At 30.8% G+C, this 18,199-nt stretch overlaps 1 protein-coding gene across 2 annotated transcripts in view; it reads right to left on the bottom strand.

Moving 5' to 3' along the window:
- Positions 1-18,199, bottom strand: part of Smp_161790.1 (hypothetical protein) — a gene marked incomplete at both ends in the record, with an annotated part of 47,857 nt that overhangs the window by 6,559 nt on the left and 23,099 nt on the right. Inside the window, 3 exons of one of the 2 annotated variants that reach the window (XM_018793817.1) lie at positions 2,182-2,388; positions 6,512-6,580; positions 7,694-8,140. In XM_018793817.1, the coding sequence (XP_018648292.1) occupies positions 2,182-2,388; positions 6,512-6,580; positions 7,694-8,140 (723 nt within the window). The remainder of the gene's footprint in view (positions 1-2,181; positions 2,389-6,511; positions 6,581-7,693; positions 8,141-18,199) is intronic. The other variant, XM_018793816.1, reaches the window with a different exon arrangement.

An 18,199-nucleotide genomic window follows, 5' to 3' on the forward strand; every position in this document is an offset into this window, starting at 1 on the left:
GTTCGAGTCCCAGAGTGAACATCAACTCTGAGATGCAGGTACATCCAGCTGACGACTCACAAATAGGACGAAACGCGCGTCCTGGATTCCACTGCTAGCCACTATCCATCTCTGCTTACCATGCTTGTGAATTTAGGCTATATTGAGGCAGTACGCACAGTATGCACATATGCCAATTAGAGACTGATCAGTTGTTGTCCTAACACATCGATGGGAAGATTCAAACAAACAACACTAAATGAATTTAAATCTAAGGAATGTTGTATTACAATATTTGAACAAATGTGAATGCACAATGGTAAAAATGTTACGTTTCTTTTTTGAAAATAAATGGAGGGGATAGTTAGAATTTGGAAAATGACTTTTGCCTTTTTATACGGAATTTAATATTGAGTGATTCTTATTCAACCTTGACCTTAGGGTAAAAATTTAATTGTGTTAAACATATTGAATGTTCGTATCTTTCTGTGTAAATAGTACATAATAAACAACCAAACTCTAACCGTTAAGCCTAGTCCCAACTAGGAATAACATGGTAACTCTTAGGAGACTATGTGAGTCCTAACACTTATTCAACAAGGAGATGTTCTGTTACCATTTGGACGAATTTATTTGTTGAATTACCAATTTGCAAACTGAAAATCCTGTAGGAAATTTCAACAAATGTATTAACTGTGTAAAATCGGTTTATCTTTTGGCAGATTACTGTTAACGTTCCATAAATTGTTAACTTACAAAATCTGTTTCCCAAATTGCTAATAACTTATTAAATTCGTTTCAATTATTTTAAGAATTAATAAAGGTCGTCTTTATACTGTGTCTATCACATGTTTCAGAATTGTTATGGACCACTAGTTCTTGAGTAATCATAAAGGGTTTTAAGTATAATGAGCGTTCTTGTCAGTGGTTCGATAAAGGCATTCACGTAGTAATTATAAAAAGGTCTTAGTAATTTCAAGGATCTGACTGACTTAAAAATATGGGGTACATTCACTTGGATTGTTAATTTTTTTAACAACTTAACCTTCAGATTCTACACACACAAGTTCAGAAGCATTCTATTACAGTGACCAGAAAAACGTCGGATCGAATCTCTCAGTGGTAGGATGATATGGGTTAATGTGTAACACCTCTAGATTAGCTATTGTATTAAAATCATGATAAATTTGTAAATGTCTAACCTGATGAGAGAAATACTGAAGTGAATTATTTTGGCTTATATTATGGTAATACATAAACGGTACATTCTAATTGTTAATAACAACACTGTTTTTTACCTGTCTAGTTATAATAACGGTGTAATTAACAAGAAATTTAAATGTTTTGATTTTGATGATACATGATTATTTCTGATAAACAATATCAATAAACATTATCAGTGAACCGATAAGTTTTGTTAGGAAGTCAGGAAATACTTTTGTAACCTACGAAACTAAAAAAATATTTTTCCATAGACTGATCGGTGTTTTTAAGATAAAACCTTTCAAAGTTAAGAGTAACCTGCCTTAAAATGTGGCACTTATAGGTTTAGTGTTTTTGATTAAACTGTCAAAGAATATCACTAATATGGAAATTCTTATTTTATGTAGTAGAAACATATGTGCATTGATGGTATTTTTTGTATAACCTTTTCAATGATGATAAAATACTTTTATTTACTGTTCACTATGAAAAATAACTGACAATAGTATTCATAAATTTTAAAGGGTTTTTAAGGAATCTGATATAAAGTAGTTTCTTTATGATTAGTTGAAGTAAAAGAAATCAATCTAGATGATAGCGTCCACAATGCTTCTTTAATGAGTCGTTGTAAAAACATGAATGATGATATAGAGTTTTCTAAGAGAGAAAAGTAGAATAAAGCAATACATGTTATGAAACTGGAAATTTGCATTTCCCTCATTTCTGGCTTTAAGATTTTGAAAGTGCCTTTTCTTCTAATGTATGCATTCACATGGTGTTTAATTGTTATGATATCATTATTCAAGTAGTTTATATGGCGTTTTATATTTTGAATCAATTCAATAACCGAGTTAAATTAACAACACAAAAACTGTCAAAACTTTTCTTACAGAATGATTGGATGGTAAATGCCAAAAGACATGATGTACAAAAGTATTATAAGCATGAGAAAAACAGTACATTTAGTTACTATGGTCGTACAAAGTATGAACTACTTACATATGTAGTTGTATAATATGGTGTTTCATAAATATACCGATTTGTTCTGTAATTTCGATGTACAACAGGTGGCAATCCATAATCTGTACTAGTTATTGTTGAACGATACGTTCCAACTGCTGACGGTGGTACTGAACCCAAACGACTGGTATGCAGTGGAAAATTACGGCTATATGATGTATGAATTACACGTGGCATACTGTTCTCCTGTAATTAAGCAAATAGAGAAAAATAATTTGCATAAATAATTATAAAGATAGACTAAAGATTAAAAAGGGTTTTGCACTTTAAACTAATTTCCTTAAAAATAATCGATGAGAAATTTGGGAACTTATTAGTGAGAATATCAAGTAAAAAACCCTGACCCTAGGTTTTGGGCTAGTCGGCACTCGTCAGGAAGACGTATTTATAACCTTCGGGGAACTTATGCTATCTGTTAGGTTTGACTCCGGTGGAGCACAAAATTCTACCTGAATTTTGTGCTAATGATGGAAGCTCCACCAAAATCATCCACTTGAGCTACAAATCTCCATCATCTCAAACGCTTTATTCCATTTACCGCAATTCCACAGACAGATGAATCGAATCACTAGTTTGCGCGTTGACTGATCTCATGTTGAACTGTGATGTTTATATAAATTTATTTATTTTGGTTTTATGATGAGTAAATTATATTTATGATCAGATAAAAGCTGAAAGTTGATATGATGTTTAATAAAAATAAAATTTACTGGCAGATTAAGATGAAAATTCACAACTTCTGAATACATAGAGAGCTCGGTCTTCAAATAAACAGAACTAGATTAGTTGTGTCAGGTGCTATCAAATTCATGTCAAAGATTACTAGAATTAATAATGAGACGTTATATCGGTATATACTAAAGTGTTATCTTCTAAGTAGTGTTACTTTGACAACGTACTTTAAATAAAAGTAAAGCAAAGCATTACAATGAAAGCAGTGTAAAATAAAATTCTGATGCTGTGAAACCATAGGCTCTGTTGCAATAATCTCAGGAAACTAGTCTTTACACTTTTAATTTCCAACCAACATTTTATCCATAAACACATAGAATTATATATTTAAGTTGGTTTTTGCTAAATATTATATCATTGTATCTGATATTCTAAGTTCAAATACACATGTGCATCGAATTTTTGTTGGGTGTAATACTCCTAAATCTCACATAGGACTTTTACTCCTTTTCTAACATTATTGGTGCCTGTTTGACGGAAAATTAGTCAACCTACATTAGAAAGAAATTTAACTAAATTAACAACTAACTTGATGTATTCATTCGAGTTAATTTATTGTCAAATACACACAAATATTGAAATAAGTGTAAATGTTAGAATATAAGGTAACCGTAAATTTACACCTTACACTTTAATCTTAATTTTAATGCATATAAATAAATTGATGATCAGTCTACACGTTAAAAGTACACAAGTTATGAATAAAGAATAATTAGCTTGAAATAATAGACTTGAATGGACACATTATGATTGATTTATAAGTGTAATACAGTGTTTTGATGTACAGAAGTAAAAGGTAGAAGAATGCAATAATTTTTGATGTAATCACAGATCAATAATCTATATGCCATCAGGAATACTATCAATATACCATAAATATCCTGAATTTGTAAGTGTAGAATACTAACTTTTATCTTATTGATCTGAATTTAATATTTGTTTCAAGATTTTTAAGCTTTGAGTTTTATTCAATGCGAGGTCGGTGATTGATACTATCAAGTAGTCCTAAACTAGAAAAAAAAATCTCGTATTTTTTCTATAACGGATGATTGCTCTTCTCTCATCAGTCAGTGACATATATTGTTCATACATCAAAATACATATTTAAAATCACTATATAAACAAATCGTTGAGTTGAGTAAGTCTAATTATAGAGCAAGAGGTGTTTCATCTTGTGACCAACCGTGAATACAAATGTTGATAAGGATGTTTTAAGAACAGAAACATTTTTATGTCAGTCATACTAATATGCTCCAATTAGGAAGTTGTACACGTCTAGGATGTTTGACATCTCCCAATTTTCCTAAGTTCATTTCTATATATATATATAATAATAATTTTCGGATATATTTGATGAGATGTCGTTGTATGTGTTCAGAATACTGCAGAAGTAATAGATGGACTTCGGAAAAATCAAATAATTCTTCAATGATGAGGAGATTTCAATAAACTTTTCCTTCAATGATGAACAATATTTTATGCGAAAACATGATTTAATCAACTGCACTGATTTATATTTTATCTTAACCTATTCTGTATACTTCTACTAATTTGTAAAATACTGTTGAAACTGATTACAAACTTACATAATAAATGGATATTTTTAAAAACCATTATGCTAATTTACAATTCATCTTTATTGGTATCAATCTATGATAAAAAAAAATCGTTTTAAACTGAATAATTTGTATATATTTACACTTCATTACTTTGGCCATCTCAGAAATAACTGAAATGATCATGTTTTCTTAGTTTAATGTACAACCATAAATTAGTAATATGGTGTATGCCACTTATGCTGACACATATAAGTAGTATGTAACATTAATCAGAAGTAGAATATCTAGTAGCATTAGACTGAATTGAAGAAAACAAGAATGGAAACAACGAGACATTGTAGTCACAACGAAATTCTAAGGAACATGAAGCATGTAAAGAATAACTGAAGGGATATGTGTAAATAATGTTCTTAATGTATGGTTTTCATATTTTACGAAGGCACTGAATATTTTGTATGAAATAAATAAATTGGTTTCCCCACCTGATTTATTGTCACTATAGTACCACGTTAATTATCGCTACTCAATATAAAAACTAATAATATTCAACTAAATAGAAGTGATTACTGCTGATATTTAAATTGATTGAGTAAATTAATCCATTTTTTATTTTACAAAAGTAGTTTTATGTTTCGTGAATATACACTGTATGTTATAGTCATATATCATCATACATTGATTCATAAAACAATGATTATCATTTAGAGCAAACATTAAACAGATCTATGTATATAAGAATTTTAGTCTAAATTGAAGCGAATAGTTTCACAGTATTTAGGCGCCGAGTTGATGTAAGATATTAAATAGGAATAATATATTTATCAGGAGGGATTTTGTGGAGACTTAGTATTTTCATAATTGAAAGCGTGAGTCAATTGAAGCTAGATCACCGTTGGATGCCGGCTCGGTGGTCTATCGGTTAAGAGCTCTGGCGCGAGACTGGTAGGTCCTGGGTTCGAATCTCGCGAGTGCGGTGTCGTGGATGCGCACTGCTGAGGAGTCCCATAATAGGACGAAACGATCGTTCAGTGCTTCCAGGTTTTCCATGGTGATCTAGCTTCAATTGACACACGCTTTCAACTATGAAAATAATATATTTTTTAAAATCTCAGCGAATGAATTTGAAGTAAATCTAACGTTTCGCCTGGCAATCTACTCCAAGCTTTTTCAAGGAATTAATTCTATTTATCTTTCATTCTCATAACCTTTTTATATAAGAAATATGACAAAAAGTTTTAATATATCGTTATCACTAAACAGCCACAAAGAAAAAAAGAAACACTTTATAAGCAAAAGCATTTAGTTATTATTCAGCTCTATTTGATTCTGAACATTCCATAAAACTATCATATTAGAAAATGATGAAGATTGTTGCTTTCCAAGTAGAAAACAATTTTTTATGTAAAAAAAACAAAAATGAAAAATAAAATTTTTGAAAATGAAAAATAATTAAAACAAAAAATCAATTAAATATATATAAACTAATCTCATTAAATTTTGTAAATAGATTAAATTATTATTACTAATCTTAAGAAACAAGCATTAATTATGTAATATGCACATTGACTACATACAATTTCATACATATTCATCTACATTTATATAAAAGAAAATGATTTCTATGAAATAATGATTGTTCAATGTACAATTTGAGACTTGTCAACCCAAGAATTGAATATTCAATAACGAGAAACAAAAACAACACGAACAACTAACTGTCACTTGACAATGAACTGAACAAAAAGTCGTTCAACAGCACAAAAAGCTCAAACAGTTAAAAGAAAACACACATGCATTTAGATACTTTGCAAAAAACGTTGATTCCATACATTAAAGTTTTCATGTTCATTTCACACTTTTTCCTCTTAATCATCATAACAATGGAAGCGTAATGAAATAAAATAACATGACCAAAACAAATAATACACTGTGGATGACAAAGTATGTTGTATTGGTTCATAGTTGTTGTGTGTGTTTTTTTTTGTTGAAATTAAATATTACTTTAATACTCGACTCACATCATCTGCACCATCGTGTAGATTACTTAAATTTTGTAGAGATCGATACTTCAGATAGACTTTAGCTTTCTGCTCCGAAAAGAAATATTAGGAAAGATGAAAATAATAGATACATTTATAGAAAGGAATATAACAGATGCATGTATTGGAGTTCCATGTTGACGTAAAATTAGTATTGTAAGAGTCATCAAATATGTCCTTTTCTAGTATGTATAATCAAGAATTGTGTAGATGTCAGGATGGTGAATAGTTCCATTGATGCCCTTGCTTGGTCAGAAAATAGGTAATCGGTTAATGACTCAACATTCCGTACTATTTATATTTGACTCCAATTACCCTAGTAATTTAAAACTGGGTATAACTAATGAGTTTAAATCTGGTACGCATGGAAAACACATCCTAATATATTTCGTAGTTCAGTTACATCGATTTATAGGAGTAAATGTCTTATTTTACAGATACTTTACTCTTCTCAATGCATTTTTGCTGGTGAAGAAAGCAAATCTATGGTAATATGGTGTGATAAACAATATTTGCTATGAACGTCATTGCATTCTGGTTAACAGCAACAATACATTTTCTCATTAACTTAGACTGTCGTCTCAACTAATTCGATGTTAATTACTATTTCAAAAAGTAGTTAATGTATAAATTTTTATTACTAATTCACTTGTGAAGTGAAATCCAAATAACTGCTTACACTTTTATCCTCACATCTTTTGCAGAGTTTATGAATGGGCATTATTCATTGTTACCATTCGTTATGATCTCAATAAACTGAGATTTCATAAGTTTACATTATGAAGATTGAGATAATTACTATTATTTTGAATTGACAAACCGAATATCTTCTTTACGATTGGAAGCGATAATGGCTCATCTCAGTTTTATAATATTAATATTGATGTGTGCCATTATTCAATAAACACAAATTTACAAAGTAAAATTTTCGATTCATTCAGTTCGTTTACATTGAATTATTTTACATTGTTCAAACTGTGAACATTCTTATAATGGTTATAAAACGCGTCATTTCTTTACTCTTCTGTTAAGAATTTTAAATATTTAAGCCGGATTCCAGTTTTAATTAGAATAAACAACTCTGTCAGTAATGAAGAAGGAATTTAGGATATTAAGTTATAATATTAAAGTTTGAAAATAAAATAAAAATGGTCGAAATACCGGAGATAAAATATGCTGTTTTGGCGGTGAACTAGCATGTAAGTATGATGTTGGTAAAATTTCATTGTTCGTAGGCCTGTTGATTTCATAATCACGCCAGATCATTGGTCTCAAATGAGGGCGAGTATAACTATTTTGAGGTTGATAATAGCCGTTTGATTCTGGAGTTTGGTATAAACTACTGCCTGCGCTGTTATATACGGAATATGGACGAGAATAGTTGGACATGGATTTACCAACCAAAGTGACTTTATTAGGTTCGGTATAAGTATTTCGCAGAGTGGAAAGTGAATAACGACGCCGTGGAACACAAAGTGATCTTCTTCTGGGAAGTTGTGTTGAAGAATAATAAATCATTGGATAACAGCTAGTTCTAAATGGTGTTCCACTTAAACTTCGACGTCTTGGTACCCAATCCATCGGCGGTGGATAAATGTTATTTGAACTCTATAAAAGGGGTGGGGGGTGGGAAATCATTGATCTATTCATTTATTTTTCAAAAGATGATTTTTTTGTGACAAGATTAGTTTTAATTGACGAAATATTCTATTTTTGTAAATTGTTAGTTAGCACGACACTCATAGTTATAGCAAACTCATCTATCAGGCATAGCATTAAAAATTGCAACCACGAGAAAGCCAGTGTTAGTGATAATTTAAAAGGAATTGAAATATTACTGAAATAATGTTGTAACACCAAATATTTTTATTGTTAGTGATAAATAAGTAGACTCCACTATGAGGGATAAACTAAACAGAAAATGTAATCTAGATTGACATAATTACTATTAGCGTGTGTTATGTACAGTTAAAATATACATCAACTACACATGCTCTATTAAACCGTACGTTATTTATGAAATTTTACTTATCTTTCTTGACATTATTGGGCATCAAGTAACAATGTAGTTTGAAATTCTGTCCATTTTCTTTGACAGTAGGTAAATAATTTGGAATTTTGTTCAAAGAAAAACAACAACGCTCTACCTTTAATGAGAAAATTTAAGCATCTCCCTAATACCAGTTGAATTATATAATATAAACTATATTAATAAGGATTAGGGTTTATTAAAAAGGAAATTAGATTAGTAGGTTAAGGAGGATTTCTAAGTTCTAGAATATTGATTATCTTTCCCAATAAGTAGTTACGATATATGGAATTAGTAAAGAAAGAATGTATTATTTTAAAGTTTCGAAAAGATACCATATTTTCCTCTTTTTTCTAATCAGTACCATCCTGTGTGTAATTTCAGTTGTTATCATGTTCTGAAAGTTTGTTTATTTGACTCTAAAAATCCTTTTTGTTAACTTATCTAATATCTATTGGATGATTTTCTAATGAGTTGCTGCTTTTCAAACAGTCGATTACGAAAATGTATTGTTTCATTTAGTTTATTAGGTTATGAAAAGTAGTTTGATGTGAAAACTCGGGAACTAGTTGGAATCAAGAGACAGTGGACAAATATTGAAATTCATTACTGAAGTTCTATTGAGAGATCTTAAATGAAAGGCTTTTACCATATTTGGACTAACGAAGATAAATGTGTTATTTGATGAACTGATTGGTGTAAGAAGTCTTAACCACTGTATTTCAACTTAGTTATATGGAAGTAACGCACTAGCTACGATGCTTGAAATTTTTAGGTTCAACGAATTTTAAGTTTGTAAGTTTTCACTATTATGAGCTCCTAAACTAGAATAGAAATGTTTAAGTGTTTTTTTATATTTCACTTCAATAACCACTCAAAAGTGTCTGTGTAAATAATCTACTCTATCGGTTATTCTGATCAGAATCTCTTCTTAGTAGTTGCCAGTAGTTTCTTTAAAAGTGAGATATTCGGGGCCACGAATAATATGGATAGTCACATAGTGATGATACACTTTACCTGGGTGTTAATTGAAAATGTACTACAATAAGATTTTGTTGCGTTGGCGAAAGTTTTATTTATCCGGTTGAAATACTGGATATATACTGAGGTTTTAAATACTCCTATGAATTTCTCATGGTTTATACCTTTAAACCCTACCTGAATTCAAGATTATTGACTATTTCTAACATCCTTTAACCGGTAAACTACTAAAATCCATGGCTTTATTCTACTTTAACAATAATTCTTCAAATGACACCAATGTATGATAAACATTCATTATAATGTACCGATTTCGAGAATTTTATCTTCAGACTAGATATATTATAAATGAAACCCCCTGTCAAAAACCCCCCCAAAATATGATAATGAAATATGACAAAAATTTACCTTATGTAAGATTCAAAAAATGAATGCACTGTAATGCATGTCGTATTTGTATTATAATTATATATGTATCTTTCCCTAAGAATTTTAACTTTGAGTGTTTTTTATGAATAAACTGTCTGTCGTCTATTGGTTGTTAATCATGAAAATTTTGTAACGCTTTTTTCATTTTGTGTGTGTTATTGGAATCTAACAAAGGTATAGTACTGAAGATTAGTGTAGTAATAATATTGTTAGTCTTATATACAAATAGCAATAAACATAAAATCCAGATAACTTTCTAATCTGCCCTTAACTTTTACTCTATGGAGTTAAGAAAAGAAAAACAGTATTGTAAACAAATTACATTATTCACTGATGTTGGTCAATAAACAAAGAAGGTATCATATGCATTTCTTTGCTTGAATGATACAAAACTATTTAAAAAATGTACGAAAAATTGCTGATATATGTTTTATCAAAATAACTGAATGAAAAAAGCATCCAGTTCATATAACTTTTTTGAATATTTTTAAAGTTATTCGTTTATGGAGATTCAATTTATTATCCTTCTTATCTGTTTAGTACTTTATTAACACTGAATTTGCTTGAAATTTATATCACCCACTATTAGTTTAGTTATTTCTGTTAAATTTACTGAAAATGATTGTACTTTTCGCTTGACTTTAAATTTTTTTGGCTCGTAGTAACTGTTGGGGCGATCTCGTGTTCAAGTCACTATGTAGTTCTAGCTTGGGGGTACAACACTAGCTTAGGATCCGAGCATAGCGTTCAATCAACAAGACGTATCAGTAACACATAATGCTAATAGACTTCAGATGATATCAGTTTATGATGTAAGTTGTCTTCAGTTAATCTGGAATTTTATCATAATATTTCCCTGTTAAAAACGTGAACTATTAAACGTGACTAAAAGATTATAACTTTGTTCATCCTCCCTAAAGCTACTTTCATTGTTCTTTTTTAAAATAAATTTTTGCGTAAAATCACTGAAATAAACTCTGTATACTGAAAGAATACACTATGCACTATGCTTATATTTATCAGACAATATTCACTGTTTTCATGATGATTTTTGGATTTCCTAAAATGCCTTACATCGAATTGTAGTTGCACCATTACAACAGATAGGTTTTCAACGTAATCCTCAAATGCAAACAATAATAGTTTAAAATTTTGAACCGAATAGTCTCTAAATCTAACTTAATCTGTTTAGACATTATAAACTAATGAGGAAAAGAATATTAAACACTCAATTACATCCTAATGAGAAGTTTGGATATTACAGGTAGCGATCGAGAAGTTTTGATGAATCCCAATTATCATGAAGCTGTATTTTAAAAGTTTACGTCACTTAACTTAAAGGTTTGCTTTTAGCTAGTATTTTGAAGTCATGCCTAAGAGCATAGAAAACTTAATGAATTGTATTGGCCTGGTAAGAACACAGGATAAATAAGCATAAGCTCCTATTTCTAAACACCTAGTTTATACGGGGCATATAGTTGATATCAAATCAGTTTCGTGATGTTGAATCCAAGTGTTTGGAGGTGAATAATAAGATGTACTGAAGCCCTAGTCATAAAAAGACTGAAAACAGTTTCATGTGCACCATTAGATTGTTAGACAAAGAAAAGTGTCACGTATATTATCTTCATTAATATCTTTGTTTTTCTTATTATAGAATTTGTGTAGTTTGATCGGCCAGACTATAATTTATAGATGAACCACTCATATTTAAGATAGCAGGCCTTGTATTTTGGCGCGAAATTCACCCACTCATTTGACGAAATACCATTTCGGCATTACAGCTGATGTCAGTTCGTGATAAAAACATTGAATTTAATTTCTAATCTTAACTTTCAACTGTAAATACTAATCCTAATTCCTCGCACTAATTTATGACCCTCATTTAATTCTAGTAGGTAGGCGGATATTTTCAAGGTCGTCCATAAATTCTAGTCTCACCGTTTTATCTTTTATTTTCCATATTCAAATGTCTTGATAAGTAAATACATGATCATTTTATATATCCTAATGGCCCCCAAATGCCCTGGTACGGCCGAGAGTGGAGAGAGTCCGCTCTCCCTCTCCAAATGCTCTCACATGGCCAGCGAATATATAGCCTCTGCCAGGGAAGTCCTACTCACTGCCTTCTCGTGGCATTACTGTTGTTTACGAAATTGAGAGGACAAAAAGCGAATGTCCGGCGCTTTAACCGGGTTGGTGGACAAGGCGAGTCCACCTAGGGGACTTGGAAAACCCTGATTCCAAACCAATGGTGCACATGGGCTCCAGGATCCTGAGGGAACAAATGGTGTACGAATCAGTCGTTGATCACCGGCTACCATGGGACTGCATCTCCTCACGATGCTCCACTGCCTTGTGGATCAGATCTTTTGGTCAAAGGCTCGGGGTGTGGCCCCCTAAGAAAACCACCTGCTTCGGTTTGGGCACCTGGGTAGTATCACAGCCCTCAAGCAAATCGGATGAGATTTGTATGGCGCATATGTATCTGGTGCTTCCTTGTACCAATATTTATGTGTTTAAATAAATAAAATAAATAAATATCCTAATGAAGCTGAAATTTAATATTTCAAAAAGTTTAGATATTGGGCGACGTCAATAAAAGCGATTTTATTTTCCTCTTTCATTCAGTGGAGAAAAAGAATATTTAGTGATAATGTGACCAGTTTGTTTTCAATATAAACTTTGTTTTCTTATTGCATTATTTAAAGGTAATGAGCTTAGTCAATTCACGTAAGTTATACCCACAAATTATAGCGACAAATAACACACACAGAAGGTAAAAGCGTAAGATAGTCAAGCGACATCGCAGATTGGTTGAAATTAGCCACTAACACCGTTGGATCCCGGCTCACTCATCCAGAGGTTAGGCTTTTTAGCGCAAGACAGAAGGTGCTGGTTCGAGTCCCAAGTGGGAGATCGTGGGTTCGCACTGCTGAGGAGTGCCATTCTAGGACAAAACGACCATCCGATGCTTTCAGGTTTCAACAGTGATCTAACATTGAATAGTTCATGTTTTCAATGAAATCCAACAATCTCCCAAACCCCAAACTCATGATTTGTAGTTTAAACTAAACAATCTAAGATTAACCGTGCATATTATATTTCGCAGTCAAATATTTCAAATTCATCATTACTTTTTACAATGATTTTATTCTTCCTGAATCAAGTAGCTTTTTAAGTTATTATTTTAGTTTATTGAAGTATTTAAAAATGTTTATCTTATAGTTGCTTCATGTGAAAAAAGTTCAAGGTCATCGTGAGACCTTTAAATATGATCATTAGTTATTATTAGTTTACTAGTAATACATTCGTACATTAAAGTTTTTTAACCTTAAAAGTAATAACAGAAGTACATTCATTATTTATAGCAATTAGGAAGTAAATATAGAATATAACCGTAATTTTGTTCAGTAGTTGTACATTGATTTTAGTAATGATATCACATGACTGCAGAAGAAACATTTATTCATTACCTTATATAAACAAAATGTACTGTAAGCAATTACAATCATTTTAATGATAGATATCAATCATAAATGTACATTGATCATATACTACCATTTCGTTTGAAAGGATTATCATTATCCACTAATTTCAGCGAAGTCATCATTTTGTTATAATTTATGATGTTATGTTCATTTCTTACAAAATTATTAGTATTCGAAGTAAAGATTATTTCTTAGGTTATAGTAGTAATAGTTAGGCAGAACATTGAAATTTTCTTAGTTATAACTTTTTAACCGATCACTATACCCTACATTTATGTTTTAGAGTAATGATTTAGATGTAAAACAACATAACTACAATTTTAGTAAGTTTCATTATACCAAAACTTTGGTTACTGACATATGTTAAAAACGATGCACTTGTACTACTGCTAGAATGGGCTTATAGACTATAAGTTGTTTACCAATGTAGTTCTTTGCAGGCTCAGTTCAAGTTGAAGATAATTTCGTCACGAATTGAAATGGAGAGCTGTAGGAAACCAGGGAGAAGTCAAGAGAGTGCGTGATACTTTTAAACACTTTTGGAGAAATCTAGTGTTCCGTGTTCTCAGTCAGTTAGTGATACAGTCAGACAATCGCCCAATACGAGCGATTAATAACTGATGAGTTAATAACATAGGTCTCTAGCTGATGAAAAGCAATGAGAAAATTATCGATAAACTGTGAACTGCAGATCATGTTCTCAGCTGTGTCACCTAGCTAGTTCACCTGTTGAGAGAATTTCATTTCCATGTGTAAATATTCTTTACTAGTTTTGTTCAAATGCAAATCAATGAGCTTTCCTCGCTTAAAAGTAAATAAAAATGTCTATTACAGAAGAAAAAGCATTTACCTTCGACTAGATTACACTTAAGTAGTATTGGATGTGCACAGAAATCAATCAGTCAAAAAGTCTTCAAATAAGTGCTATTAATTAAAATAGGCATACATAAAATGGATCTTACCAAATAATTTTATACTTAACCTTTTATTCAACTGTTAACAAAAGTAAGGTGAAAACACTCATCATGTCTATTGAACTATGTATTTTGTTCTTGTTTAGTCAAATTTTGTGTTTGATATGCATAGAGAAACAACTATTATCTTTTTCCAATTTGAATGCTTACGTTCTCCTTTTTTTACACCTGTTGCTAATAGTTGACTAGACGTTTTTTCCGTGGTAAGCTTTAGAGAAAAAGCAATTACTGTTACCGTGGCAATTATTATCATTGATTCAGTCCTTTTTGGGGCCTTTGGTTGTTATTGATTGTATTCATATGTTTTCTTTAGTTATCCGTGAATTACTACTGACTGTCTTGTTGGGAAGACCTCTAACCAGGTCACTGATTGATTTTTCAGTGAAAGCTAGTTGATTAGTTTTATATAAACGTGTCTATCGATAACCAATGATTGGGAATAACGCGTTTCCTAATCGAATTCACGACCATGGTTGTCTGCTTGCATCAACATCAGTGGAAACATATCAGGTCGTTTGGCTGCTAGCCGCTGTTCGTGTATGTATAAGTGAAAGAAGGCATTCATTTTGTTCACTGTAGTGTTTTACGGGGTGTTGAAATTTTTATATTTCTTGTACTTTTTATTCTCATATTTTTGAGTTTACATAAAATGAATTGATTGTGTTGGTTTTTGATTAATACGTGATTATGAACAATTTCAAAATCACTCAATGGATTTCTGAGATGTTTATATTATGTGAAAGGATGACCATTTTTGGATTACTGGATTGGATTTTGTTATTATTAGTCAGTTTTCAAGGGGTTTTTTCGATAAAGTTGCTGGGGTAGCCATTTCTATGGAAAACAGAAATGATTTTAAGTCAAGTCACAGCATAGTGAGACAATAATCCAATACCATCAACGATAACTTCTTATTCTCAATAGGTCAAATGCCATCAGCTATGACTTTCCCCATAGCTTATGATGTTCATATCAAAGCTAGTGGAAAATGCTTACCTATATAATGTTTAGTGTCCCATAGAAATTCAAAGTTGTTAATCGTTGCGACCCGCGATCAGGTGATAAAACACTGGATAGCCGCTTTATCCATGTATTTTAGGGGATCAGTAATTATTCACCACTGTCTTCAGAATTTAAGTTGTTGTCTTGAAGAGTTTTTGAAGTAAACGCTTAGTGCTTTAATTACAATAATAGTTTTAATGTTCTTAATAAATATCTCTACTTGTAATTGCAAAGCTTTATGAGAAATCAACGAAATTGTACATTTCCTTAGATTATTTTCTCAATTTATCATGATGGTATTATTATTCAAGATATTGTGTATCTGTAAAATTCACTAGAACTATCATAGACTGTTATAATTTAGAAACTTATACATTTAACCACGTAATTTACATACTAATCAATTATTTCCTTGAAAAAGCTTGGACCAGATTGTCAGGCGAAACGTTCGATTTACTTCAAATTCATTCGCTAAGATTTTACAAATGTATTATTCTTATTTAATGTCTTACATCAACTCGGCGCCCCAATATTGTGAAACTATTCGCTCTAATTTAGACGAAAGTTCTTATATATCTAATCAATAAATGTTTCAATCAGTAGTATGTAGAGTATTTTCATAAACTATTTCCGCGCATATAGATTTAACAACAATTTACAATAATATTATGTCAGATAAATAGATTATTGCCATTTATTGTAGTTTATAAACTAGTGATTAAATAAAAGTACAAGTCATATGATATAAACAAATCTGTAACCTTCATTCCATAATGTCTTTAAATCGGATTACTTAAATACGCAACAAGTGTATAGGGTAAATTTACCTATAGAATAAATCTTTTGATGTACTATATGGATTATACAAGAATGAACATATGCATGTTAGGGTAATGTATAAAATCATCAATTACTTCAATTATGAAGTTGGAAACATGTTACCTTTTCTTAGAAACAACACTTAAAACTAATGAGATTAATCATTTATTTTCATGAAAAAGACTGACGTAATAGTTTAATTCACACTAATGCATATCAAAAGTACCAGTACATGAAGTTTTCGTAGGAACCAAAAAAAGCTCCACTTATAAATAGGATGTTAAATTAACACCACTTATATTCCAAATACCAACGATAAAAAAATACTAAAACAAAGTTACGAACATTGTGAATAGTAATTCTCTTACTAGTCCCTATCAATTTTCATGAAATTAACAGTTTTGTAATTAAATCCATTCCATAATTAGGAAATCGTTTGATAGGCATAAAAGATTGTACATGTTTACAAGCGATAGATTTTACAAGAGAATCAGTGAATAACTTTCCCATTGAACAATTTAACTTTTTATTACAACCTATTCGGTGGATAATTTCATTTTTGGAATTTTATGTTTAAATTAACAATTGCTACATTTTACCACTATTAATCTGTGTGTGGTTATATTGAACACTGAAGGTTGTGCTAAACATGTTTTGAATAGGTTTCATTTTAATTAATGAGTAGTTTTTAAATTAACCCACATTGTTATGTAATAGTATTATTATTTGATAGGTGGCTAGTTTTTATCTCTTTGATGTAATTTAAGAATCTTTATGATGATCATAAGATTCTATGATATAAAATATTCGGACATTATTATCTAAATGAACAAATGAACTACGATGCTTTGAATGTTTATCTATCCTGATAACCAAATTAAACATGTCTTGACATAGCATACGAACCAAACCTTAAAGGGTTTTACTAGTGTTTATATTGTTGGCGGGAATTTGGAGAAACTGCTGAGCCAGTTTCAATACTAGCTAAAGGATAAATTTAAATTACCGTAATTGTAAATAAGCTGGGAAAAACAGTATTTTTAACTGATGATTTTAGTGACCAGTGAACACAAGTGATCAATACAAGAAAGAAAGTAAATAGTGCCTTCACTATTCGATAGGTATTTACTTAATTAAAATTGAATTCAGTGTTTTCGCTCCGGATATCTGAATTTCGAATAAACATGACGATTAAATTAACTATTATAATATTCATAGGTGATATGAACCATAGATTGACTTTAGTTATAATATTATTTAAAATCAAGGGGTTTGGATATCTGTTTTTATTCTAGAATGGAATCACTAAGCCGTGGGCACCTAGGACCACGTCAGATGCAGAATTTAGACGCCTAGGTATTCTAACAAACCTCTGACGCACTGATATTTCATTGGGTTCTCACTTGTTTAGGAAAGTGTTATGTGATTCTTCCAGTGAGTCTCTAATTTTCATCAATCTTTTTTGAATCGATACGATAACTGTCAAATCCATAGAAAGTAAAATGTTTGGTTGACTAGTGCTTTAAGTTAAGATTACTAAAATCATACCAGGTTATAAATGTCAAAATGACGGATCAAAACCATAATCGGAAGTCCTAATAAAATAATCAGTAGATTCATAAATTACTATTAGCCTTGAACACAGTTACCAATATCTTGTGTAAACTTTAAATTTGATTTAGTCTTAGCGACTAAAATTTAAACATTCCCAGTGGTTTATCTTACAACCTTGTCTAGAATTCCTTAAGGTAATGAGCTCTTAACAGAAAAGATTGAATATAACTAGCCGCTTCTTCACAAATGTTCATTAAAAAGCCATTTTGATCTTACCTCTATCCATTTCGTTTACATCATATTAATCTTTATTCTGACAAATAACTAGTCTGAATGTTTTAATATTACTATTATGTATCTGATATTTCTCATCTTCTATACAATTCGA

This window comes from Schistosoma mansoni, chromosome 1 (assembly GCF_000237925.1).
Source record: "Schistosoma mansoni strain Puerto Rico chromosome 1, complete genome".
Classification (NCBI taxonomy): domain Eukaryota; kingdom Metazoa; phylum Platyhelminthes; class Trematoda; order Strigeidida; family Schistosomatidae; genus Schistosoma; species Schistosoma mansoni.